This window comes from Hoplias malabaricus, chromosome 3 (genome assembly GCF_029633855.1).
Source record: "Hoplias malabaricus isolate fHopMal1 chromosome 3, fHopMal1.hap1, whole genome shotgun sequence".
NCBI classification, from domain to species: Eukaryota; Metazoa; Chordata; class Actinopteri; order Characiformes; family Erythrinidae; genus Hoplias; species Hoplias malabaricus.
The window spans coordinates 5,564,249-5,590,499 of NC_089802.1; the positions used below are offsets into that span (position 1 = coordinate 5,564,249).

At 44.5% G+C, this 26,251-nt stretch overlaps 1 protein-coding gene across 1 annotated transcript; it reads right to left on the reverse strand.

Annotated features, from left to right (window-relative positions):
- Positions 1-11,970: 11,970 nt before the first annotated feature.
- foxi1 (forkhead box i1) lies at positions 11,971-15,514 on the reverse strand. Its single transcript, XM_066665764.1, has 3 exons — positions 15,205-15,514; positions 14,364-14,706; positions 11,971-13,701 (listed from the first exon to the last, which is right to left on the reverse strand). Exons 1-3 carry the CDS (start codon positions 15,484-15,486, stop codon positions 13,268-13,270), a joined length of 1,059 nt encoding a protein of 352 aa, XP_066521861.1. The 5' UTR covers positions 15,487-15,514; the 3' UTR covers positions 11,971-13,267.
- Positions 15,515-26,251: the final 10,737 nt, after the last annotated feature.

Below are 26,251 nucleotides of genomic sequence, written 5' to 3' on the forward strand. Positions count from 1 at the left end.
TGCGTGGGTTTCCTCCGGGTGACTGTCTGTGAGGAGTGTGGTGTGTTCTCTCTGTGTCTGTGTGGGTTTCCTCCGGGTGACTGTCTGTGAGGAGTGTGGTGTGTTCTCCCTGTGTCTGCGTGGGTTTCCTCCGGGTGACTGTCTGTGACGAGTGTGGTGTGTTCTCCCTGTGTCTGCCTGGGTTTCCTCCGGGTGACTGTCTGTGAGGAGTGTGGTGTGTTCTCCCTGTGTCTGCGTGGGTTTCCTCCGGGTGACTGTCTGTGAGGAGTGTGGTGTGTTCTCCCTGTGTCTGCGTGGGTTTCCTCCGGGTGACTGTTTGTGAGGAGTGTGGTGTGTTCTCCCTGTGTCTGCGTGGGTTTCCTCCGGGTGACTGTCTGTGAGGAGTGTGTGTGTTCTCTCTGTGTCTGTGTGGGTTTCCTCCGGGTGACTGTCTGTGAGGAGTGTGGTGTGTTCTCCCTGTGTCTGCGTGGGTTTCCTCCGGGTGACTGTCTGTGAGGAGTGTGGTGTGTTCTCCCTGTGTCTGCGTGGGTTTCCTCCGGGTGACTGTTTGTGAGGAGTGTGGTGTGTTCTCTCTGTGTCTGTGTGGGTTTCCTCCGGGTGACTGTCTGTGAGGAGTGTGGTGTGTTCTCCCTGTGTCTGCGTGGGTTTCCTCCGGGTGACTGTCTGTGAGGAGTGTGGTGTGTTCTCCCTGTGTCTGCGTGGGTTTCCTCCGGGTGACTGTCTGTGAGGAGTGTGGTGTGTTCTCCCTGTGTCTGCGTGGGTTTCCTCCGGGTGACTGTCTGTGAGGAGTGTGGTGTGTTCTCCCTGTGTCTGCGTGGGTTTCCTCCGGGTGACTGTCTGTGAGGAGTGTGGTGTGTTCTCTCTGTGTCTGTGTGGGTTTCCTCCGGGTGACTGTCTGTGAGGAGTGTGGTGTGTTCTCCCTGTGTCTGCGTGGGTTTCCTCCGGGTGACTGTCTGTGACGAGTGTGGTGTGTTCTCCCTGTGTCTGCCTGGGTTTCCTCCGGGTGACTGTCTGTGAGGAGTGTGGTGTGTTCTCCCTGTGTCTGCGTGGGTTTCCTCCGGGTGACTGTCTGTGAGGAGTGTGGTGTGTTCTCCCTGTGTCTGCGTGGGTTTCCTCCGGGTGACTGTCTGTGAGGAGTGTGGTGTGTTCTCCCTGTGTCTGCGTGGGTTTCCTCCGGGTGACTTTCTGTGAGGAGTGTGGTGTGTTCTCCCTGTGTCTGCGTGGGTTTCCTCCGAGTGACTGTCTGTGAAAAGTGTAGTGTGTTCTCCCTGTGTCTTGCGTGGGTTTCCTCCGGGTGACTGTCTGTGAGGAGTGTGGTGTGTTCTCCCTGTGTCTGCGTGGGTTTCCTCCGGGTGACTGTCTGTGAGGAGTGTGGTGTGTTCTCCCTGTGTCTGTGTGGGTTTCCTCCGGGTGACCGTCTGTGAGGAGTGTGGTGTGTTCTCTCTGTGTCTGCCTGGGTTTCCTCCGGGTGACCGTCTGTGAGGAGAGTGGTGTGTTCTCTCTGTGTCTGCGTGGGTTTCCTCCGGGTGACCGTCTGTGAGGAGAGTGGTGTGTTCTCTCTGTGTCTGCGTGGGTTTCCTCCGGGTGACTGTCTGTGAGGAGTGTGGTGTGTTCTCTCTGTGTCTGCATGGGTTTCCTCCGGGTGACCGTCTGTGAGAAGAGTGGTGTGTTCTCCCTGTGTCAGTGTGGGTTTCCTCCGGGTGCTCTGGTTTCCTCCCACAGTCCAAAAACACACGTTGGTAGGTGGATTGGCGACTCAAAAGTGTCCGTAAGTGTGAGTGTGTGAGTGAATGTGTGTGTGTTGCCCTGTGAAGGACTGGCGCCCCCTCCAGGGTGTATTCCCGCCTTGCGCCCAGTGATTCCAGGTAGGATCTGGACCCACCGCGACCCTGAACTGGATAAGCAGTTACAGATAATGAATGAATGAATGTTAGGAGTAATATTTATACACATTTTCCTGTTTCAAACACACCACTTGTTTAACTGATGCTATTCTATTTTAAAACTGCATGTTCAGCAGATAAATAAAATATATTTCTTTACAGACACTGTCAATGCAGCTTGTTTGTGTGTGTGTGTGTGTGTGTGTGTGTGTGTGTTAAAACACACTTTAGCATTCTTTCATCTGTGTTTGCTCACAGGCTGAATGAGCTTAGCAGAGCAGGGAGCCTTAAGAAGACTAAAGAGTGTGTGTTGTCATCGGTGTAACTGACCCTGAGGAGAGTGTTTGAGCGGTGTCACCATGCTGAGAGGCAGCAGGGGTTTAAAACAACAACGAGCCCCTAAAGCTTTTCCTCCCCTCAGCTTCGAAGGGGGTGACACCAGCTAAGAGCCTAACTGTGTGCACTGTCAGGATAAAGCAGACTGTACAGATACAGTCAATGGAAATGGAGCCTCAAGTTTGCAAACTGTTGTGGGAGAAAGTTACACGGGACACAGTCCCCTGCTGTTTCTAACATTTTAGAGGCACTGGTTTGGGATTAGGGGGTTTAGGGTCAGGGTTAGGGTTAAGCTTAGGGTCAGGGTTAAGGCAGATTTCACATGCTGAACAAGCTTCGTAATGTCATGTGGAAATCCACACATAGTGAACTATATGTAGTACACATTGTACGTCCACCAACTAAATTTAATTTAATGAATACTGGGGATGATCTTTTAGTGAAATATGTACAAATCCATCTTAAGTGAGTATGTAGTGATATGCTTTATGATCATTGTACAATATACGATGAAATTTGACCTCTGCACTCATCTGTGGCAGTGAACACACACACTAGTGATCAAAGGTAGTGAACACACACACACACATACACCCAGTGGACACTCATCCTCTGCACCCGAGGAGTGTTTAGGGCATTAGTTCAGCAACGGATGTTTCAGTCACAGGGATTTGACCAGGAACCTTCTGGTACCCTGTAACCATTAGGCCATCATTAGGCCTCGTGACTGAAATATAGCTTCCGCTGAATGACACCCCACTTTGATTCTGTGCTTGGGGCCCTTACAGTGGTTTATTAAAACAAGTGCTACTTTGGTGAAAAGGAAACAAAACATCTCATGAAAAACCTAACAGACATTTTACTGTCAGTCACAGATCCCAGTGGACCTCAGGTTTTGACGGAGGTTTAGGAATTACATTTTATAGGGAGTTAGGATTTTGCAACTGGATATAGTGGATTTAAGTAGAGTCAACAGCTGAGAATGCACTTTTCAACCTTTCTTGCCAGTCTCTCTCTCTCTCTCTCTCTCTCTCCGTATATCTCTCTTTCTGTCTCTGTCTATCTCTCTCTCTCTCTCTCTGTCTCTCTCTCTCTCTCTCTCTCTGTATATCTCTCTCTTTCTGTCTCTGTCTATCTCTCTCTCTCTCTCTGTATATATATATCTCTCTCTGTCTCTCTCTGTATATCTCTCTTTCTGTCTCTGTCTATCTCTCTCTCTCTCTCTCTCTCTGTATATCTCTCTCTTTCTGTCTCTGTCTATCTCTCTCTCTCTCTCTGTATATCTCTCTCTTTCTGTCTCTGTCTATATCTCTCTCTCTCTCCCTGTCGCTCTCTCTCTATCTCTCTCTCTCGCTCTCTATCTCTCTCTCTCTGTCGCTCTCTCTCTCTATGTCTATATATATATATATATCTGTCTCTCACTCTCTCTCTGTCTATCTCTCTCTCTGTGTCTATATGTCTCGCTCTCTCTGTCTCTCTCTCTATCTGTCTCTCTCTCTCTCTCTCTCTCTCTCTCTCTCTCTCTCTTTCTCTCTCTCTCTCTCTCTCTCTCTAAGCTAAAGAGTCATACACACTGTGAGCTGAAAAGTTCTCCTCCTAAGACCCTTACAGCAAACGGGTGGTTCAAATGTCTCATGGGCTGCTGAGGTGCCAAAAGAATTCAAGGCTGAAAGTGGCCCTTTTCAAGTGGGGGCATGTAGGTGCTGTAGACTCTGTGATGTTTGTTTCATGGATACTCATGCTGTCATCATCATCATCTCTCTCTCTCTCTCTCTCTCTTTGTGTGTGTCTGCCTCTCCCTCTTTCATTCAGCCAGTGTGATGTCACTCATCTGGAATGTGACCTCATGAAAAGAGCGAGAGGAAGTGATGTTGTGTTGGCTTTCAGTTTGGTGGTAAACTACAGACCAGTGCACAGATGAACTTGCAGGTGTGGGTGCCCCTCTGACCCTCTCACACACATTCAGAGATTGTGTGTGTGTTTGTTTTGTGTTTGTGTGACATATGTGGAGCTGTGTTGGGTCAACAATGTCTGGGTCAGCAGTCTCTGGCACTAATAAGGACCACCAGCACTTAATGAGCATCTCCAACTGTTGTTAACAGAGGGAAAATGATTCATCTGAGAAGAACCGTATGACAGACTCTGTGTCTGCGTGGGTTTCCTCCGGGTGACTGTCTGTGAGGAGTGTGGTGTGTTCTCCTTGTGTCCGCGTGGGTTTCCTCCGGGTGACTGTCTGTGAGAAGTGTGGTGTGTTCTCCCTGTGTCTGCGTGGGTTTCCTCCGGGTGACTGTCTGTGAGGAGTGTGGTGTGTTCTCCTTGTGTCCGCGTGGGTTTCCTCCGGGTGACTGTCTGTGAGGAGTGTGGTGTGTTCTCCCTGTGTCTGCGTGGGTTTCCTCCGGGTGACTGTCTGTGAGGAGTGTGGTGTGTTCTCCCTGTGTCTGCGTGGGTTTCCTCCGGGTGACTGTCTGTGAGGAGTGTGGTGTGTTCTCCCTGTGTCTGCGTGGGTTTCCTCCGGGTGCTCTGGTTTCCTCCCACAGTCCAAAAATACACATTGGTTGGTTGATTGGCGACTCAAAAATGTCCGTAGGTGTGAGTGAATGTGTGTGTGTCTGTGTTGCCCTGTGAAGGACTGGCGCCCCCTCCAGGGTCTATTCCCGCCTTGCGCCCAGTGATTCCAGGTAGGCTCTGGACTCACCGTGACCCTGAATTGGATAAGGGTTACAGATAATGGATGGATGGATAGATGTATCTCCATTTTTCTCGATTTTTTACACCATTTGAACACGGCAGCTGTCGTTCACATTGTGTATTTTAGCCACGGTTCAACTCATTTAATCCCTATTTATTTCTACTTATGTGAATACATAAGTTTGACACTGTACAGTCAAACTCAACCATAAAATTACTATAACCTCATTGTCTGCTGTCAATCTGTTGCTCTGTGTACTTTGTTTGCCCCTTTTTAACATAATCTGCAATGGTCAGGACCCGCAGAGGACCAGAGGACTCCCACAAAGGGGTTTAGGTGGTGGATCATTCTCAGTGCTGCAGTGACACTGATGTAAGGTTGTTGTGTTACTGTGTGTTGCATTGGTATGAGTGGATCAGACACAGCAGGGGTGCTGGAGCTCTTAAACACTGTGTGCATTTACTGGTCCACCTCGCATGTGCCAAGTATGTGACGGTAGTTCATCTGTTGTTGCAATGTTTATGTTAATCCTTCATAGGTTGTCACAGGAGGCTCTTGACTGTGTCATTTTCATTGGTGGACAGTAAGTCCTGCAGTTTCACTAAGGTTTTAAAAACTCCAGCAGCACTGCTGTGTCAGATCCACTCAAAACACCCACACACTAACACAGTACCACCATGTAATGTCGGGTGGGGGTCCTGACCACAGGGTTAAGGCAAGAGACAGTCTTGTTATGTTATAATATATATGCATTATAACTCATTTACTAACTTTATTTATCGTTCTCAGGTGCGTGCTTGAAGTAAACATCTCTGGACACAACCACGTCTAAATATTCCCGAGAAATTACGACATAAAAGGACTTTGACAGTTGACAGAGTGAGGGAATGATCACTTCATCACTATTCACCCACTGGAAGACTGACCTAAAGCTATGTGTGTTATGGGGGCACTCTTTTAAGACTCAGGTCTCTCTTTCTTTCTTCTCTTTGGGCTGATAGGAGCTGCTTTAGAAGTCAGAGATTCTCTTGAAGTGCCAGGGGGATTACGGCCAAAGACAAAAGCAGTGGTCTTGAGGTGTGGAGGTGGGGGGACATAGGATCATCTCAGACATACACACACCAAGTTGGGAAAGACCACTCACTTCTGACACACCAAAGGGGAATGGGTCTTATACTATCCGTGTGGATTAAAGAGTTAAAAGAAGAGATGGGTGTAGATAAAGCAGCAATAGAAGAGCGAATGTTTTTGGTTTTAGAAAAGAAGTCTAATAATGAAATGAGACTGAGAACATTAGAGACATTAAAGACATTTGAACAAGTTAAACATCTACAACCACCAACAATGGGCTCTAAAATATATATTTGTTAATAAAACGTTAAGATATTGTAATAATAATGACAATAATGTGATTATATTTGTATATGGAAATAAAATCTAGGTTTTAAATCACTCATAACTTAACTCTACTTCTTCAAACTCTGTGTATTTCCACTATTCATTAGCCAGAGCCTGGGTCTTCTATGCATGAGCAGTTTCTCCACACCACAATGTGCTCTAGTGTGACCGCCAAGTGTGTTTTGACACAGGCCATGGATAAAGGATGATCTACCCAGAGATCCTCAATGTGGGAACAAAGCCACTTCCTCGCAGGGATTGTCAAAATAGGTGGAGGAGGCAGACAGAGCAGGGCTATGTTACATTGTTGTGGGGATTGGTTTTCCAGGCCTACAGACGTGAAGACAAGCTCAAACCGAGGATTTAACAACCACCGCTCTAGTCAGTTAATCCATCACATCGTTGATTCTTTCAGCAGGCTACTTATGTGTCACCTCATGTGACTTCGCACCATCAGAGCCAATGACAGCTTAAATGTCCGCGTTCATATTTTTCGAATACAAGTCCTCATTTTATTTATTTGTTTATTTGTTTTTGCAGTTTTAGCTTGGTTATCTTTCGACTCTTTTGCTTCACTCATGGCTCTGCTCTTGTTTTATTGCTTGATTTTCTCATTTCTCCACTCCAGTCATGATAGTTTCACACACTTTAACCCATCTGTCATGAATTTAGATGTGAATATGTTGCAGAAATGACAGCTGTGTATCCATTACCATATTTGTCCAGCTTTCCTTTGTGAATATGTATTATCAGGTGACTACAAATTGGTCATGGGACCCACATTTATATCTAATTACACATGAACACATTAACTCTCTACAGTTTATTTATCACTTGTTTGATTGACCAACCAATAAGCTGATTATAAATGACCAAATAAACAAATAACCACAACATCTAACGAGTCTCGGACTCAGCGTTAAATGCACAGATAGAAACCCGAGTAAACCTTCTCACACTTGCTCCCAGAGAAGTTCTAACAGCTGAGCGTGGAGACGGCTGGGATGGGTTCTGTATAAAATCATCCATATGGCAGCTTCCTCACACCCTGGATCCCATGCCATTATCAGCCCATAGATTACAGCCTTTATGGGCTCAGAACGGAGGAAGATGAAACTAAACCAGGTCATGGCAATAGATAGGCATTATCTTCAGCTATCAAGTGTACACTTCATCTTTTTACACCGGTGCTGGGAGCTCCCTGCTGAGCACGGCCCATGGGGGTTACACCAGAGAGCTGTCAGCATACTGTACCCTTAAATATTTAACTTCCTCAAGAGATCTGCCCGTGATATCAGATAGAAGGCCATAATTCTGACTGACTGGAGCAAGCAGATGTGGAGTTCTGGAATCGGTGCCCCCACTATCAGATTCACAGAGCAGACAGCGCAAAGAGCATGCCAAGGTCAGCTTTCATACTACCCAGCCACTCGGGCATAAAAGCAGTTATGAGGTAAAGACATATTGACCCAGTCGAGACACAGCATTTAATGTGGCTTTGATTATGATGTACTGACCGTAAGACGACCGAACCATCGCTGTTATGAATTATGAGCTGGGATCAGACCCGACTGGGCAGGCCAGGGTAGCTATTGAGTGTAATGGCCCATCCAATTATTTTATATAAGGTGGGATTGAACATGGCCCCGTATTAGGAGGGCTTTTCGGTATGTCGTTAAATCCATGGGACAGAATCTCTTCCTCACTGGTACACACCATCTTTTATAACCTGACAGGAAGCTCTGTTAAGTTAATGCCACATTGCCTTAGTCAAATAAAATATGGCCATTGTAAAACTATGGGCCTGTATTGGGTCTTTCTTTTTTTATGGTAAAATTAGCCATAGATTTAACCCCTACTCCCTAAGTGCACTAAGACATTCTTTACTAAGATAATCAACATTCATCAGGTAAAAGCATCTGCTAAAGGCTAATTAACGGCAGTGGCGTTTCACACCTTGTAGAATGCAACTCTATCTGGCCCAGGACTCACACACCTGTATTCTGTCACTCAGCGGATGAGTGCACAGCCTCAGGCGGCTCTGAAAAACAGACTGATATCAGCACATCAACAACAGCAAGACTCCAGTTTCACCCTCCATAGCTCCACTTAAACACTCTGAAATTTCTTTAACATCCTCAGCACAGTATCAACTGAAGTCACGCGCTGTATGTGTCACCGAGGACTGGGCTGTCAACTCTTACTTCTCTAACTCCAGCAGTGTGGCAAAGGCAGCAGAGAACATTGTTTAATATCCTTTATTTCTCAGCTCATTTAATAAAGTACTGTTTAGTGTTTACATGGATTGGTATTATATGGTTATATATAACACTGGACTTCCTCAAGGACAGATACGCATTGATTACATCAGTGGTCTTATAGGACGCTATGTCTCTGGAAGGCCTAAACGCACTAAACCCACCAAAAACATCCTTATTCTGAAGGCTATGGGGTCGGGATCAGGTGGCAGGTGTCAGAGGAGAGTGATATTTCCTTTTCCCGCTGTGGGAAAGAGGATTAGTTGAGTTTAGAATAAGCTCACACTAAACTCCTGCTCCTAAGCTGGAAAGGCTCCTGACGTTTGGGGGCTCTCTGGGGTTCGGAGGTGCCTGAAACCCTTCATTAAAGTCTTAGGGGTGAGGTACGGAGCAGGAGCATGACTCAGGACCCCAGGCAGGGGAACGGGGGCTGATCTCTGCCCCAGCGGGGGAGGTTGGGTGGGGAGGACCCTAGGGCCACAGGGTCTGTGTGGAGGAGAATCAGGGCAACTGCTTTACCTCACATTACCCCTCATTGCCCCATCTCCACAGCCGTCTCCGGGAGAATACCACTCATTTTTCAACACTTCTCGTGTAATTCACTGACTAAGATGTGAACAAAGTCATTGAGGATGTTTTGATCTGAGATGCTGCAGTCTAGACGAACTTAGTCAGAACAGTTTATAATGGGGTGATAGGAAGCAGGCAGCTGAAGACCTTAATGCCACTAATGTCACCTCAGAAAGTTACTGCATAAATTAATTATGAATATTGCCTGATACCTCAGAAGGTTTTGGCCATAAATGTTATTTAAGACAACAGTGTATTTTAAAGCCGAATATTTACTTTTAAAAAAATCACTGTCAAAATTGTGAAGCTTTATAAAACAGACGTGGATTCATTGGTCATTTTATTTCTAAATTCCCTTCAAATTATTGTGATCACTCTGTTCTGTTTTCAGCACCACAGAGAAATGAACCAATGACTCTGTTCAAATCCCTAATGAGGAAATATTATAAACATCCACTTTAACTTCTGAGACTCCAGATTACAGGATGTACCCGGAAAATCCAAATGACGCTCCTCAGTACACCGTTTCTTTCATATTTATATTTACTTTACAAAGGTAACTGCTATGTTTTAATTCTTTTCCTTTTCACTAATTATTTTAAGGATTTATCTCTAATATAATACACACAGTTTACATTAACACAGTCACAACCTGAAACCCAGTAAACATTTAGCCGTTGATTCAACGTTGAAATAACGTAATGACTGCCGTCTAATCAACGTTCTCTTAAGGTTGAAAATGAAAGTTGAGAAGACGTCCAAACACAGACATTGAAAAGACGACTATTAACCGTATTTTGGACGTCCATTGACGTTATTAATCGGTCCCGAAATAAATTACGCGTATAAAACGCATTTTGGACGTCCATTGACGTTATCGATTGGTCACCACTTGATAACTAACTTTTTAAGATGGAATTTGGACGTCCATTGACGTTTAAGATATGTCCTTGACGGATAGACTACTTTTAGACCTATTTTGAACGTCCAGGGACGTTCCTTGTTCACTGGGAAAACACTGATTCTGCCCAATTTACAGCTTTAAATGTGTAGAAAATGATTTAAGAAAGATTTGTATTAAGAAAAGATTGTATTAACAATATATTTTGTATTTTAGGACTTGTAGAAGAGGTTAAAGACAATGAATGAATGAATGAATGAATGAATGAATGAATGGTCCGTTGTGGGCAGAAGTGATGTGTGGAATAGAAATAATCATTTTGCACGAGAATATGAAATCTACAAAATAAGCACACTGTCGTCTATTTTTGAGTCTAGTATAAATTTGTGTTAAAATTGTGATATTAGTGGGGCGTTCTCTGACGGAGAGCCTCTGATTCAGCTCTGCTCTAATTACGAGGTGTTTCTCTGTGGTTGTGTTATTTTGGGGGGGGCCCTCTGGGCTGGACAAACTCGATTGTTCTATTTCGTTGTTCAGTGATGGAGCGGGAACAACATTGCTCTTGTTTGTGCCTGGCCTCAGCTGGCCACTGGAAAACCCCACCAAACCCCCAAAGAGCTTCGCCCCACTTTCTCCCACCAACACAATACCAACACTGCGCAAAACACCAAACACTGAACACCAGCAAACAGCTGGACCGCAAGAACCCACAGAGCAAGAAAAGACGAAGAAGCAGAGAAAGAAAGAGAAAAGGAAAGTCTGAACTTCTGAACTCCTCGTCTGTGAACGCGGCGCTGGCTCGATGCAAATCGACAAGCGGAAAATGCTCGAGTCTCACCTACTGTTTTCGTGCTGCTCGCGCGGGACACGAGTTAATAGACTCCCCTCCGCCCAACCCCCGTAATTAAAGTATACAGACGTCCTCAAAAGTGTATACGCTCTGCTTAAACGGCATGTATTTTTCCCTTGAAAATAGATCAAATACCTCATTAAATATTGCCTACATATTCCGCATGATTAGCTTACACCTAGCTTAGCTTAGCCTCAAACCCAAAACATTTTGTTAAATAAATCTAGTTATTTATATTTATATATAAATCTGTACAATTAATATGGGGTCAACATTAAATCCAGAATTTTTAACCACTCTAAAAATACGTTTTTAGTTTGTCATTTCTATTAATTTCCTAATTTCTATTAATTTGCACAGCTTTAGGTTAAACATTAGACAATAAAAGTCGTCATAACGTTGTAACAGGAAACATTTCCCCAACATGAGTCAGCAAATAAAGAGTGTTCGTGTACTCCAAGAGCACTAGTGTGTTAAATATACAAGGAAGTGTTAACAAAAAAATCCCTGAAAATTTAACAAGAATAATAAAAATATAAATATTATTGAATAACATTCTTTAATAAAAAATATAAATATTCTTTGCTAAAAATCATGTCGACAGTGAGCCCCATGTCCGGTCTCGTTTCCAAACCCTTATCAGCGATGGACAAGAGAATGTAAGGGTTAAACTTGGAGCTCAATTAAGAGAGGAGCAACGGGGGCGCGCAGCGGGAGCGCGGATTAACGCGGACGCTCGATTAATCTCGAAATTCTTCTTACAAATACACGTCAGCTTGATGGAGCTGCTAAACATGAGATGAGGCTGGAACTGGACTGAGGGGATTGGGGGGGGGGGCAGTTTCACTGGAGCAGGGAACCATTTACAGAAACATCAATAAATAAACAGAAAATTAAAGTATAATCAAACCAAAACACAGAGTTCTGAGTTTAAGAAATGAGTGTTAAATGTTCACAAGTGACGGTTTATTCATGCTAATAATCACTGCTATAGTCTAGCTCAAATAAAATGGGGTTTACGTGGTGTTTGGAAACTTTTTTGTTCCATGTATGAAAACAATTACACTTCAGACATTCTATCACACTTTATTTACAAAATTATGAACAATCCATTAAATAAAAAATATATCAATATCCATCTACAGAAAGAAGTATAAAAAAAAACGTTGCAGAATTTGGACACTGAACAATGGTGCCCCAGGTGTTAGCTTAAATGCTAAGTGGGCTAAACGTTTAAATTGGAAAACTATCCTGCATATTCACTGCTGCTGGAAAAATACATATTATATATAAAACATGACAGTGCAATTATTTAGTATTATGCTGAACAACCGTATCAAAAAGAATAATACAAAAATTAACATATGCGCTCATAGAGCGCATGCTTCAATTCTCACTGCTGTTTATAATTCCCCTCCTGTATTCCTACATAAGGAATATATAAAATCAGGAGGGATAAAAAAGAGAAACGTTTCTGATTCTTCGGTTTTCTTATTGCTGAGGGGACTTGAATGAACCCAGCCCTTCCAGTCAGGGAACTGCCATTTAATCAGCGACACAATTAATCAGCCAATCACATCACAGGAGGCAATACCAATAACAGAGGGAAATGAGAATGATTGGTCAGAATTATAGCGGGAAATGAAAGATCTCTTCCAGTTGATGTCCCTATGAGGCTGATGAAAATTGCTAAGGCTAAATAAAACGTCCTCTACGAAAATTGTTCAATAAAATGATTTCTGAAAAACGTTTAAGTAGAAATTGAAGGAAAATTCCCAAATGAGTTTGAGCACATAACCTGCGTTTTTTTTTCCAGCTGAAAAGTGTACATTGACGTTTACTAATTAAAATGTTCAAGTTTTAGTATGGTTTCTAATTATTTCAGAAAACTAACAATAAAATGAATGATTTTAACTACATTTTGTTCAATGTGTATCTCTCTATAGAGTCTCGTTTGGTTAATTAGCAACCTTGCTTTAGCATTACAGCTGACAGAAAAAATTCTGTGAAGGCTAGCATAGTTGCTAACGGCATAAACATTAGCATCCAAACTACAGAATGTAACGTAGGGGACTCTCTACAAATTATGCTCTGCCTGTTTCCATTCAGGTGCACTTAGCAGGGCTCGGTGACTTAATCTTCAACCAGATGAGTGGAGAATGTGTTAAAATGCTGTTAGCTTCAGCCGCAAGTGTAGGGGAATGTTGTGAAGAACACACTGGAGGGTCTTTAGATCCTGTTGGATCACATTTTGAGCAGTTCTTTCTCTCAGTTGTGAGTTTTTTACTCATTTAAAGTAGAAGTTTCAAAACAGTGCAGTGAAAACACACCCTTAGTGGCGCAACAGGTGCCGGGATACGGGTGTAGGGAACAGACCCGGGCTTAGACCTCCGTTCCTTCGCGGTTGTATATTAAGCTGTCCACGCTGAAGTGGCTTGACAACGCGCTGCTAAAGCCGCTCGCGCTCGTGTAGTAATTGCTCAGCCTGCCGTGACCGAGCGCCGGAGAGCGCGCGTCCGCTCCGCCCCGCGCGACTTCACCGTTTCCAGTCAGAACAGAGTTCACGTGGCTCGCGAAGCTGTGGAAGCAGGGGCTGAGCTCCGGGGACGGCGGGGAGCGCGGCTCGCTCGCGCCAGGAGAAGCACCGAGGCCTCGCGGGGACGAGGAGGGGGTCGCGGTAGCGCCGCCCGGACGTGGGTCCGCTGGTGGTACTTCTGTTTTCACCGCGTCGGCCCTGCGCTTTCTCTTCCGTCGAAAATTTCCGTTGTCGAACATTTTCTCACAGTTTGGATCCAGAGTCCAGTAGTTGCCCTTACCTGTAAATCAATCCAAAAAGCAATTAATCAATTAATAAAGTTCGAAATAAAATTGTCAATCAGTCATTCCATTTGTCCACACAACACTTTGTCAGTGGTAATAAATAGATTTTACTCTGGTAATAATAAGCATTTCGGAGAGATATAAATGTAGGAATATGAACATAGTAAACAAAGTTGTGCAGAAAAATATAAATTAACGCATTTATTCATAAATACTACTGTTCAAATGTTGGGAACTATTTTATAAAACCTAATATAACTTTAATAAATGTTAATAAATGCTGCATACAAGTCAAACAGTGACTCTTTAATAGGTTTTCTGTCGGATATTAAATCACCAAGTTTTAAACAGGCTGTGTGACATTTAGTACAAGGTTGGGCTGTTTTCTATCCACAGTTCAGACGGTCATCCTGGACAGCAATGCCTGTGCTGCTTTCTGAACTTCAGAGACACTCTGACACTGATATTTAGGGGATTGCTACATTTTTATAAGCTCTGTAAATTAATATTTTAAAGCAAAGAAACGTGGGCGCGTTTACTTCAAGATCTAAATTAACCGTGCTATTTAAACTGCCTGAACTCAAGACTTTACAGCAGCACGGTCACTTGGATCCACTTCAGACACCGACCTATGGGTGTGAGAGCGCGCGGCACGCACCTGGGTCGTCCTCGTCGCGCGCCACTTTCTTGAAGCAGTCGTTGAGGGACAGGTTGTGCCTGATGGAGTTCTGCCAGCCCGCCTTGCTCCTCTTGTAGAAGGGAAAGTTCTCAGACACGTACTGATAGATCTGGCTGAGCGTGAGCTTCTTGCTGTGCGCGCCCTGGATGGCCATGGCGATGAGCGCGGAGTACGAGTACGGCGGGCGCACGAGCCTGAAGAGCTCCTGAGGTCCGGAGACAGAGAGCCAGCCGAGGTCCGCGCCCCCCAGCCCAGCAGGGGGCGCCACGAGAGGCCGCTGCAGGTACGGGTATGGGGTCGGACTGAGGCTCGGCGTGTTCAGCTGGGGATGGGCGACATGGACAAAACATTACCTCACGGGTTCACAACAGGACGGGATTAGTCAGTGTGTACAGCACAGTTCAGTTTTACACTTAGCAAACAAACAGAACCTCACTGGACCAGGTGTTTAGTCTCAGTCACAGACGCCCCGCCCACAAAGTGACGAGGATCTCTGAGTGTAGACAGATAACTTGAGCTCAAACTCAAGCCTGTCCATTAGAACAAGAGATGACTGACGTTCCTAAGCAACGCTGGGATTAAGTTATCTGGCTAACTGAGAAATCCTACGTTGGAGAATACACTCCAGGGGCACCCAAAATGGCGTATATTTTGCAACCCTTTAATATTAATAAAAATAATAGTTTGACACCTTTGATTGACATCCCAAAATGTCAATCAAACCCTCTGAGTAGCTCTTGTTTTAAAATGTCACGTGGATAAACGTAATTAATAAGGCCACATTATTATTTTAAAAATGAAACATCGTCATGACGCTCACCTCCACGTTGAGCCACAGGTACGGGTTGTGGTTGTTGTTGTTGCTGTTGTTGGTGGTGCTCGTGCCCGTGGGCGCGTACTCGCCGAGGCTGTATCCGTGGTGCTGCGGATGCTGGTGTTGTTGGAGCTGTTGAAGTTGCTGTTGTTGATGATGGTGGTGATGATGGTGGTAGGCGCTGAAGTTGTCGCAGTAGACGGCGGCGTCCTGGGCGCAGTGAGCGGGCTGCTGCGCCGCGGCCTGCTGCGAGAACGCGCTCATGATCCGCTCTCCGTCCACAAACATTTCTCTCTCTCTCTCTCTCTCTCTCTCTCTCTCTCTCTATTCCTTTCTCTCTTTTCACGAGCGCCACACACACACACTACTGCTGCTCCGAGGAAACTCACTGACACTCCAACTCTGAGACTTTAAATAGCGCCGCCGGGACCCGAGAGCCCCTCCCACAACACACACACACACACACACACACACAGAAAGGTGGTGGTGGTGGCTGGGGGTGGGGGGTGGTTGGGGCACACTATGAAGAACACCTCTGTCACAATCACACACACCTTCACAAGTGACAGAAAGATGTAAATATAATAAAGAGAAAAAAAAAAGTATGAGAGAAGAGAAGAAACTTTAGAAAGATGGACAGAAGTAAACACCACACACCAGGGTTAGAGCAGGTTCGTTGTACGAAGGACAGTTTTTACAATCACTAACACACTTTAGCATCTGATTTTAGAGCGAAAGAGAAAGAGGGAGAGAATGAGTCTAAATCACAAAAAAAAAAATAATAATAATTTTTAGAATTCATCAGTGCTCTATATAAATAATAATATTTTAATATACTGTATATATAAGGTGATCAAATAGTAAGTCCATCTTTGTTGGGATTTTCAGAGGTTTCATGTTATTCTTGACACAAAGTCACTCTTTTTTATCTGAGTAATTTACAGCAACAGCATCTCACAGATGCACCTCCGCCTCCTTCAGCGCTGGTTGAGTTTGATCACTTTCTGTCGAAACTGCAGTAGCCTCCACAGTGCTGCCCCCTTGTGGTCAATGTCTTAAATCAACAGAGCAGACCTCAGAACTTAACAATACTGCATTCGTTTATAAATGAAATAAATCATGGCTCATGGGTGCGGCTTATAAATATGTAATAATATTATAAATAATAACAAAAACAGCCAAAGCCACATTTAACGCCAACCGGCCTCCAGACACTAGTGAGGAACCTATAAAACGAGGCCCAGTGGACACAGCTGTTTGTTGGTGGTACGTATTATGGCCAGAGCAGTCATGGTCTGGTCGAAGTTAAGAGAGATAAAGAACTTCTAATGGTCAGTTGATGGATAAATGACACCTATCTTTTCCAGTTAGGGCTCTTTGTTTTTGGAATCCACTGGAAAAGCAGTAGAAATGCAAATAAAGCTGGATGTGAATTGAGGGTAAACTGGTTTCTGTGGGATTCTCACTCATCATTATATTCCCACAAGTGAGAGAGAGAGAGAGAGAGAGAGAGAGAGAGAGAGAAAGATAGGGGGAGAGAGAGACAGAGAGAGAGAGGGGGGGGAGAAAGAGAGAGGGAGAGAGAGAGAAAGAAAGGGGGAGAGGGAGAGAGAGAGAGAGAAAGAAAGAGAGGGGGAGAGGGAGAGAGAGAGTAAGAGAAAGAGAGGGAGAGAGAGAGAAAGAGAGTAAGAGAAAGAGAGGGAGAGAGAGAGAAAGAGAAGGAGGGAGAGAGAGATAGAAAGAGAAAGAGGGAGAGAGAGCGCGAGAGAGAGAGACCATGACTAAAGAAAGACTAATGGTTAAGCGAGAATGAGGTTTCTTTATCTTTTTTTATTAGATAATAATGAGCTAAATTTCATTAATTCACCATCCGTAACCACTCTTCCACTCCAGGGTCACAGTGGGTCTGGAACCTACCTGGAATCACTGGGTGCAAGGCGTGAACACACCCTGGAGGGGGCGCCAGTCCTTCGCAGGGCGACACACACTCACACTTTTTGGACCGTGAGAAGAAACCGAAGCACCCAGAGGAAACCCACGTAGACATGGAGAGAACACGCCTCACAAACAGTCACCCAGTGTGGGGCTCAAACCCACAACCCCAGGACCCTGGAGCTGTGTGTCACGGACACTTCCTGGTGCACCACTGTGTGGCTCTTATTCTCTTCAGTGTTGTAAAGTTCCTGTGGGTTTTATTTGTTTGTTTTGAAAGCATTCGCCAAGGAAAATGTATTATTGGCATAACACACACCGATCAGCCATAACACCATTTTATCAACTACAGCTGACCACACAGGAGCTTACAGTGAGGGTAGAAACCAGAAGGTAATTTTAATTTTATGTTTAATGCTGCACTCTATATACAGTGATTCTGATTCTAAAAATCCCCCACAGAGCAGTGTTGGCTCTACTCATCGTCAACCTCTAGTGGAGAGCAATCACAGTGCAGGTATCATTAAGATGTGTGTGTGTGTGTGTGTGATGGTTAATGTGGAAACCAGTTTATTAATCATCAGAGTCAATATTATTATGCACATGTAAGTCTTTCTTTCTTTCTCTTCCACTATAAAATTTATGTCTCCGAAATATTTAGCGTTTAAATAAGAAGTTCAGGAAGTTCCACCGGTTCAGTCCGACTGTTATTCCCAGTAAACAAGGAACGTCCCTGGACGTTCAAAATAGGTCTAAAAGTAGTCTGTCCGTCAAGGACATGTTTTAAACGTCAATGGACGTCCAAAATCCATCTTAATAAGTTAGTTAAGCGGTGACCAATCGATAACGTCAGTGGACGTCCAAAACGCGTTTTATACAAGTAATTTATTTCGGGACCAATTAATAACGTCAACGGACGTCCAAAATACGTCTAATAGTCGTCTTTTCAATGTCTGTGTTTGGACGTCTTTTCAACTTTCATTTTCAACTTTAAGAGAACGTTGATTAGACGGCAGTCATTACGTTATTTCAACGTTGAATCAACGGCTAAATGTTTACTGGGCTACTTGTCTGAACTCTGACGGCTTCCTGCTTGGGTCATGGATACGGAAACAAAAAAAATGAGAAGAAACAGCTACAGGGTAATCCTTAATTCCAGTTGTATGTCAGCTGTAAACAAACAAGGGTCTCAATGCTGACTGCTGGATGGAGATCTTGTATCAGCACAGATAGAGGAGAAATGCTGTTTAGATTCATGTATGTTCTCACAGGGGGTTACATTTAGTAAACATCCTCAATAATGTTTAAGTGAAGTCACACGAAAGCACACAAACACACAGCAAAATGGTCCATGTGATTAACGTACAGAAATATTGTCTTAATTAACATGTATTCCTGTATTATTATGAACATAACTGGTTTATTGAGTATTTAAACTGTTACATATATCTGGGTTTATTAGCAAGCAACTGGAAGGGCACTTTAGGAACCATGCAAAATTGGAATGAGCGAACTATTAACAATTCAGACAATTATTTACATTTTATGACGGAAGGAACGAATGGACATTTAATTCCTTTTGTCTGTGGAGCATTGAATTTGTGTTCTTTAAACAGGCAGTAGTCCTTAAAATGGTGAAATACCGGTTTGGTTCATCCATCCATTCATTATCTGTAAGCGTTTATCCAGGTTCAGGGTCCGGAGCCTACCCAGAGTCACTGGGCGCAAGGTGGGAACACACCCAGGAGGGGACGCCAGTCCTTTGCAGGGTGACACACACTCACTCACACCTATGGACACTTTTAAGTCACCAATCCACCCACCAACGTGTTGTAACGGTCACTTTAAGAGTGGTTAGCACTGGGTTGTAGCCTGTTTTGCTTTGCTTTTTGACGCTATTCTGGATTGCACTTAATGGAAGGGTGTGTGGGTGCTCCTCAGCCCAATAAATGGTCTCCCTCGCATCACACTGGGTGTCTTTCTCTACGTAGAGCTGAGCAACTAGATATCGACCGTTCATAACTCCCTCCACGGGAGCATCCGCCCATCCACGCTGTCTATTACAGTGTGTTTTTGGACCGTGGGAGGGAACCAGAGCCCCTGGAGGAAACCCACGCGAACACAGGGAGAACACCGGTTTGGACCATTAAAAAGCAAAAAAAAAGTCCTGTGTAAAAAAATAACGTCTACTGGTGTGTTTGTGTTATTTTAGTCCACGGAGCCTGAGCTTGAGGTATTTTGGGATTACGCTGCTGTTATTTACCTCCTCTATTCATGTTGTTATTGTGTTGTCGGTGCTTTAATTTGAGTCAGTCGACTCAAGGGTGTGATAAAACCAGTGAAATTAAAATAGTACGGCAGGGATTTTAGTTAATAATTCATTTTAACTCCAACCTGGGCCAATAGCGTTCATTATTCAAGCCCATTGCATCACTGATGTCCAGCCAAAAGCCCCGATCCATAAATCAAAACCTTATTATGTACTTCAGAGGCTCTCTGCCTGAAAAGAATAGTTTACTCATGCGGTAGGACATGGCACACTGGCACATTTACTGGAAAAACTACACACAGCGCTTACAGCTAACTGCATCTACACAGCAACATTGCAGTCATTGGATAAAGACACACACAGCTATCATCTCTTTGCATTATTGAAAGTTATTCTTATGACTCGCTAAAGCTTTGCATATTGGAACTGTAAATACTTACCAGTAAAACTCTATACAACATCAGACAAGACAGACAGACAGACAGACATACAGACAAGAAATACAGACAGACAGACAGACAGACAAGAAAGACAGACAGACAGACAGACAGACAGACAAGAAAGACAGACAGACAAGACAAGACAGACAGACAAGAAATACAGACAGACAGAAAAGACAAGACAGACAGACAGACGGACAGACAAGACAGACAGACGGACAGACAAGACAGACAGACAAGACAGACAAGACAAGACAGACAGACAGACACAGACAGACAAGACAGACAGACAGACAAGAAAGACAGACAGACAAGACAGACAGACAGACAAGACAGACAGACAGACAAGAAAGACAGACAGACAAGAAAGACAGACAGACAGACAGACAGACAAGAAAGACAGACAGACAGACAGACAAGAAAGACAGATAGACAGACAGACAAGAAAGACAGACAGACAAGAAAGACAGACAGACAAGACAGACAGACAGACAAGAAAGACAGACAGACAAGACAGACAGACAGACAAGAAAGACAGACAGACAAGAAAGACAGACAGACAAGAAAGACAGACAGACAAGAAAGACAGACAGACGGACAGACAAGACAGACAGACGGACAGACAAGACAGACAGACAAGACAAGACAGACAGACAGACACAGACAGACAAGACAGACAGACAGACAAGACAGACAGACAGACAAGAAAGACAGACAGACAAGAAAGACAGACAGACAAGAAAGACAGACAGACAGACAGACAGACAGACAGACAAGAAAGACAGACAGACAGACAGATAAGAAAGACAGATAGACAGACAGACAAGAAAGACAGACAGACAAGACAGACAGACAGACAAGAAAGACAGACAGACAAGAAAGACAGACAGACAAGAAAGACAGACAGACAGACAGACAAGAAAGACAGACAGACAGACAGACAAGAAAGACAGATAGACAGACAGACAAGACAGACAGACAGACAAGACAGACAGACAGACAAGAAAGACAGACAGACAAGAAAGACAGACAGACAAGAAAGACAGACAGACAAGACAGACAGACAAGAAAGACAGACAGACAAGAAAGACAGACAGACAGACAGACAAGAAAGACAGATAGACAGACAGACAAGAAAGACAGACAGACAGACAGACAAGAAAGACAAGACAGACAGACAAGACAAGACAAGACAGACAGAAAAGACAAGACAAGAAAGACCTCCCTCCCTCACTCACTCACTCACTCACTCACTCACTCACTCACTCACTCACTCACTCACTCACTCACTCACTCACTCACTCACTCACTCACTCACTCACTCACTCACTCACTCACTCACTCACTCACTCCCTCACTCCCTCACTCCCTCACTCCCTCACTCCCTCACAAGCCCTCCCTGTATTCACTGGATGCAAGGCAATTTTTAAAGACTAAATAACATCTTAAAATTAAATTCCTTTTTTGATTTGAATTGTTAGCTGTGTTTCAGCATCTGATTTAAGTTAAAGAGCTGATTGTTATTGTGGTGAAATATAAATACTTCACTTTCTCAAGGAAGGAGCAGGAAATGGATAAAACACACAGAAGAGTGTGAAATCACAATGCTGTTGTGTTTATTCAAATTCTGATATTATTTATCCGTCCGTCTGCGCCACACGAAGTCATTAAACCCTCAAAGTGAACAGCACCTCTTTACTAATAAACAAAGACGGACGGGTCACAGCGGATTAGTCACAACACAAAGATCTGGATCTTCAGGCCGAGTTCCCCTGACTAACAGACGGGGGCAGCATTGCTCCAAGCTGGGGTCTTACGGCACTCATCATGCATTCTGGATTTGTAGGCCAGTGCCGTATGCAGACTGCTGAGGAATTCTCATTCTGCTGCAGCTGGGCCAAGCATCAAAACTCATGATTCACACAGAATGCAGAAATATTTCACTTCAGCATTTAGACTTTACACCTCAGGTCTCGCGCCTTGGTGCACTCCAGTCCGTGTAGGAGTGAAGAGCGTCTGAGACACCGCGAACCTCAAGGTTCATCCATTATATCCCTCCTGTAAAGACGACCGGCGCTGGCATTTTGCCGAGGAGGAGATGAGAGGCGTTAGAAGGTCTGTCGTGATCGTCACTGGGAAATAGTGCTCTCTGTGGCTGTAATAATTAAAAAGAGACGTACAGGGAGTTTTAAGTTAGTCAGGTACTTAACACTGACTTACCACTGGAACAGCAGACTGCATTAGCACACAGTTCCTCTAATTACACTGCCATTCACACAGACTGTGTGCTTTGAAAGGCCCACTCTCTTCTTTTATCATCCACGGCTATTAACGGGAAATTCATCAATTGCATCACGACGCTGTCACTCCACTAAGTGCATTTCACTCCTGGAGGGTCTATTACGAGCGTGTGGAATCAGGATCTCAGAATGTTCATTGCCTAATTTGCGATGTCCCACCATTCATCATCAACTTTCATGCGGCCATTAAAGGCTCTCGATGGACGTATCTCTCTGAAAAGGCAGTGTCCGAGTCATTACACTTCTGCAGCACATCACAATGCAACTGTATGCAAATGAGAGATCATCATCTTATACGGCACTGCCCGTTCTACTCAGGCACTCTCTCTCTCTCTCTCTCTCTCTCTCACACACACACACACAGACCAGGTAGGTGCACACACAACACCACATTCATCCCTGTGTTCTCTTTTTGATGCCGGTTATCACAGAAATAGTTTCTGTCTCTCTCAAGGTTTTTAAACAAGCTGTTCACCAGCTGCTGAATACCATTAAAGGCTGCTGATGTTCTTAATTAGGCCGCATAATCAACACTTTAACTAAGACATAAGAGTAATTCAGGAACTACATGCAGATGTACTTTTGAGGGAATAAAAAAAACACACCACAAGTAAATAATTTCTGGAGGACTTCAGAAGAGGGGTAGGGCTTGGTAAAATATTTATTAGGCCCTGCATGTAGATACTGACACAATTATAAGCCCATGGCTCAAAGAAAGCTCTCAAATCTTAACAAATAAACCCAGTGAGATAGCTCCTCTGAACATCATTCAGACAGCGCTGACATCTAAAGCTCCCGTTTATACCGTCCACTCTTCTCCGTGCAGGATTCAGAAGGCAGCAGAAGTCTGGGTGGGACTTGTTCTACCTCATTTCCACAAGTTAACACAGCTCGTCTGCTTTCATCAAAACACCACAAGGATCAAACACCACACCACTGTTCTCACCCGATCGAAACGGCCTGTTTCAGGATGAAAGCCCATTTCTGTGCCTGTCCCTTTAAAAGAGAATGTGCCACTGTTCACCCCCATCCCAAGCGCACAGCAGCGAGGAGCGAGGAGCATTAGCTCTGTTTATTAGCCATTTTCTGTTGGTTCTTTTTTTATCCATTCTGTTTTTCACCTTATTTAATCAGTACATTTATATCTCCACACTTACTCTCGCTCTCACATTAATGTGGGTCCAAAAGACCTCAGATGAGTGGGTGAAATCATTTGAACATTTCTGCACTTTTGTATAAGAAGCAGTGACCTCAATTTCTAAGAACAGCTCGATTTATCCCATTGTTTCTGACTTATGCCAGGACCAAACTACACTAATCTATTCATTCATTCATTCATTCATTATCTGTAACCCTTATCCAGTTCAGGGTCGCGGTGGGTCCAGAGCCTACCTGGAATCATTGGGCGCAAGGCTGGAATACACCCTGGAGGGGGCGCCAGTCCTTCACAGGGCAACACAGACACACACATTCACACCTACGGACACTTTTGAGTCGCCAATCCACCTACCAACGTGTGTTTTTAGACTGGGGGAGGAAACCGGAGCACCCGGAGGAAACCCACACGGACACGGGGAGAACACACCACACTCCTCACAGACAGTCACCCGGAGGAAACCCACACGAACACGGGGAGAACACACCAACTCCTCACAGACAGTCACCCGGAGCGGGAATCGAACCCACAACCTCCAGGTCCCTGGAGCTGTGTGACTGCGACACCTACCTGCTGCAACATCGTGCCACCCTATACTAATCTATTGCATCCAACAAATTTAATAAACGAGGAATGGTCTGTGTTGTGTGACGTGACCCAAGAACGCCACAGCCCCCCGACTGAAAGATTGTTTTGTATTATCTTTTGCACCTAATTTTACATCACCTGTGACGTATACCTTAACACTGACCAATAAGGGGACAGAGTGCTCTGTGGTGCACAGATGTAAACACTGAGAAGAGAAAGCGAAAGAGGCTGCTGCTGTAGCTCTAAGAATATACATTGATTGCTACATTTATGTAATGTCCTAACACCCAGGAAGTGGTCCACATTAGTTTTTTATTCTTTGCTTTCTTTTTGGAATACTAAACTGCCAGCGTGGGGCGGCACGGTGGCGCAGCAGGTAGTGTCATAGTCACACAGCTCACACAGGGCCTGGAGGTTGCTCCGGGTGTCTGTGAGGAGTGTGATGTGTTCTCTCTGTGTCTGCGTGGGTTTCCTCGGGGTGACTGTCTGTGAGAAGTGTGGTGTGTTCTCCCTGTGTCTGCGTGGGTTTCCTCCGGGTGTCTGTCTGTGAGGAGTGTGGTGTGTTCTCCCTGTGTCTGCGTGGGTTTCCTCCGGGTGACTGTCTGTGAGGAGTGTTGTGTGTTCTCCCTGTGTCTGCGTGGGTTTCCTCCGGGTGACTGTCTGTGAGGAGTATTGTGTGTTCTCCCTGTGTTTGCGTGTGCGTGTGTGTCTGCGTTGCCCTGTGAAGGACTGGAGCCCCCTCCAGGGTGTATTCCAGCCTTGCGCCCAATGATTCCAGGTAGGCTCTGGACCCACCGCGACCCTGAACTGGATAAGTACTTACAGATAATGAATGAATGAAAACTGCCAGCATCACACACAGCACTTCTGTAAACATGAATGACAGTCACTTGACCTGCCGCCAAAGAGCTATGACCTCACGCAAGAGTGCAAACAGTGACTGGTTGATGTCAATGGTGTCATTTTGCTAGTCTCCTGAAAAATACATGGCACACATTCGCCATATTGATTATTATTTTCAAATCTGACACCATTGTTAAAGATGGTGGTCTGATGCCAGCATTTGGGTCTTATTTCTCACTTTGTGGTGGGGATACCCCAAAAAAATGTGCTAATTAATTAAAAATGATTATTTCACAATATGTACGTTACAATGAGAAGTGAACGAGACGTAGCACATAGAGCAGTGGCATCAAAAGGCGATGGAAATCCCTCACACAAACGCCAGGGGAACATACTCACTCTGGACGGCCTTATTGTGCGGCATTTCCACGTCCTGTGACTAAAGTAGGTCTCCTAGCAACGGCCCTGTCTCTCCTAATTGCCAGGGAAGCGCGTGGAGTTCATAATGACCCTCCGGATGCCCATTGCAATGCAGAGAAAGCCCTTTATTCACTTAGGACAAAAGACCATGCACATTAGGAACACACAAGAGGATCACAACTACAGAAAGTGGAGTGATGAAGAGTAACCAATGCATAAACATGTTCAAACCAGGCCAGAGGAATCCCCCGTACACACTGGAGTTTAACAGGAAAACAAATGTTTCCACATTTTAAGCCCCCTGATAAAAGCCATCTGATAAATTGTAATGAAATACATTACTACAGCAATAACCACATAATTACCACACAATGTCCGGGCGGAGTTTCAAGTCTGGGATGTTGTTTTTCTAGAACTTACATAGAATTTCGAGAAGCGATTTGTTCACAAACTAGTCCCGCCCTCCCCTACTCCGATTGGTTCGCTTGAGTGAGAAGGGCTACCGTTATTGGTCGATAACCTTCTCTGTTAACATTTAATTGGTCAGTCTGCAAGTCAGTAGTCGCCCCCCCCCCATCTCAGATCTGGTCACCCTAATTAAATGGAAAATTAGCCATTAGCTTAGCATGCCTGACCTTTTAACCCTGGCTCCCTGACAATAACTAAGTCATAAAATCAGTCATGACACATTGAACCCATCGCAAAAAGGTAATCTCTGGGAAGTCTGTACAACCCCATCTAAAAAAATTAAATAAAAAAAACAAGCAGCAGCTTACAACAGATTCCAAAAAGTTGACACAAACAACTGTTCCATTTGATAAAGATGTTTAAGCCTTTGGGAAATGAGGAAACTAATAGCTGCAGTTTTACAATTGGAATGTTTGCCCATTGTTGCTTAACACAAGACTTAAGCTGTGCTGCAGTTCAGAGTCACGGTCATCTGATTCCCCTCCCTGTGATGCACCATAGGATACAGACCTGGACTCTCTGCAGGCCAATCAAGCACACACGGTGTCTTATAATTCAAGCTGTTGTAGCATGTGCAGAATGAGGCTACGCGGTTAAAGCACAACTCTGTATCAATTGTGCTTTCACAAATGCTATG

Coding starts and splice junctions, on each gene's coding strand:
- foxi1 (XM_066665764.1), bottom strand. CDS start 15,486: ATGTTTGTGGACGGAGAGCGGATCATGAGCGCGTTCTCGCAGCAGGCC. Junction 14,707..15,204: donor ACCTGTGGCTCAACGTGGAG/GTGAGCGTCATG, acceptor GCCCATCCCCAG/CTGAACACGCCGAGCCTCAG. Junction 13,702..14,363: donor GCGCGACGAGGACGACCCAG/GTGCGTGCCGCG, acceptor ATTGATTTACAG/GTAAGGGCAACTACTGGACT.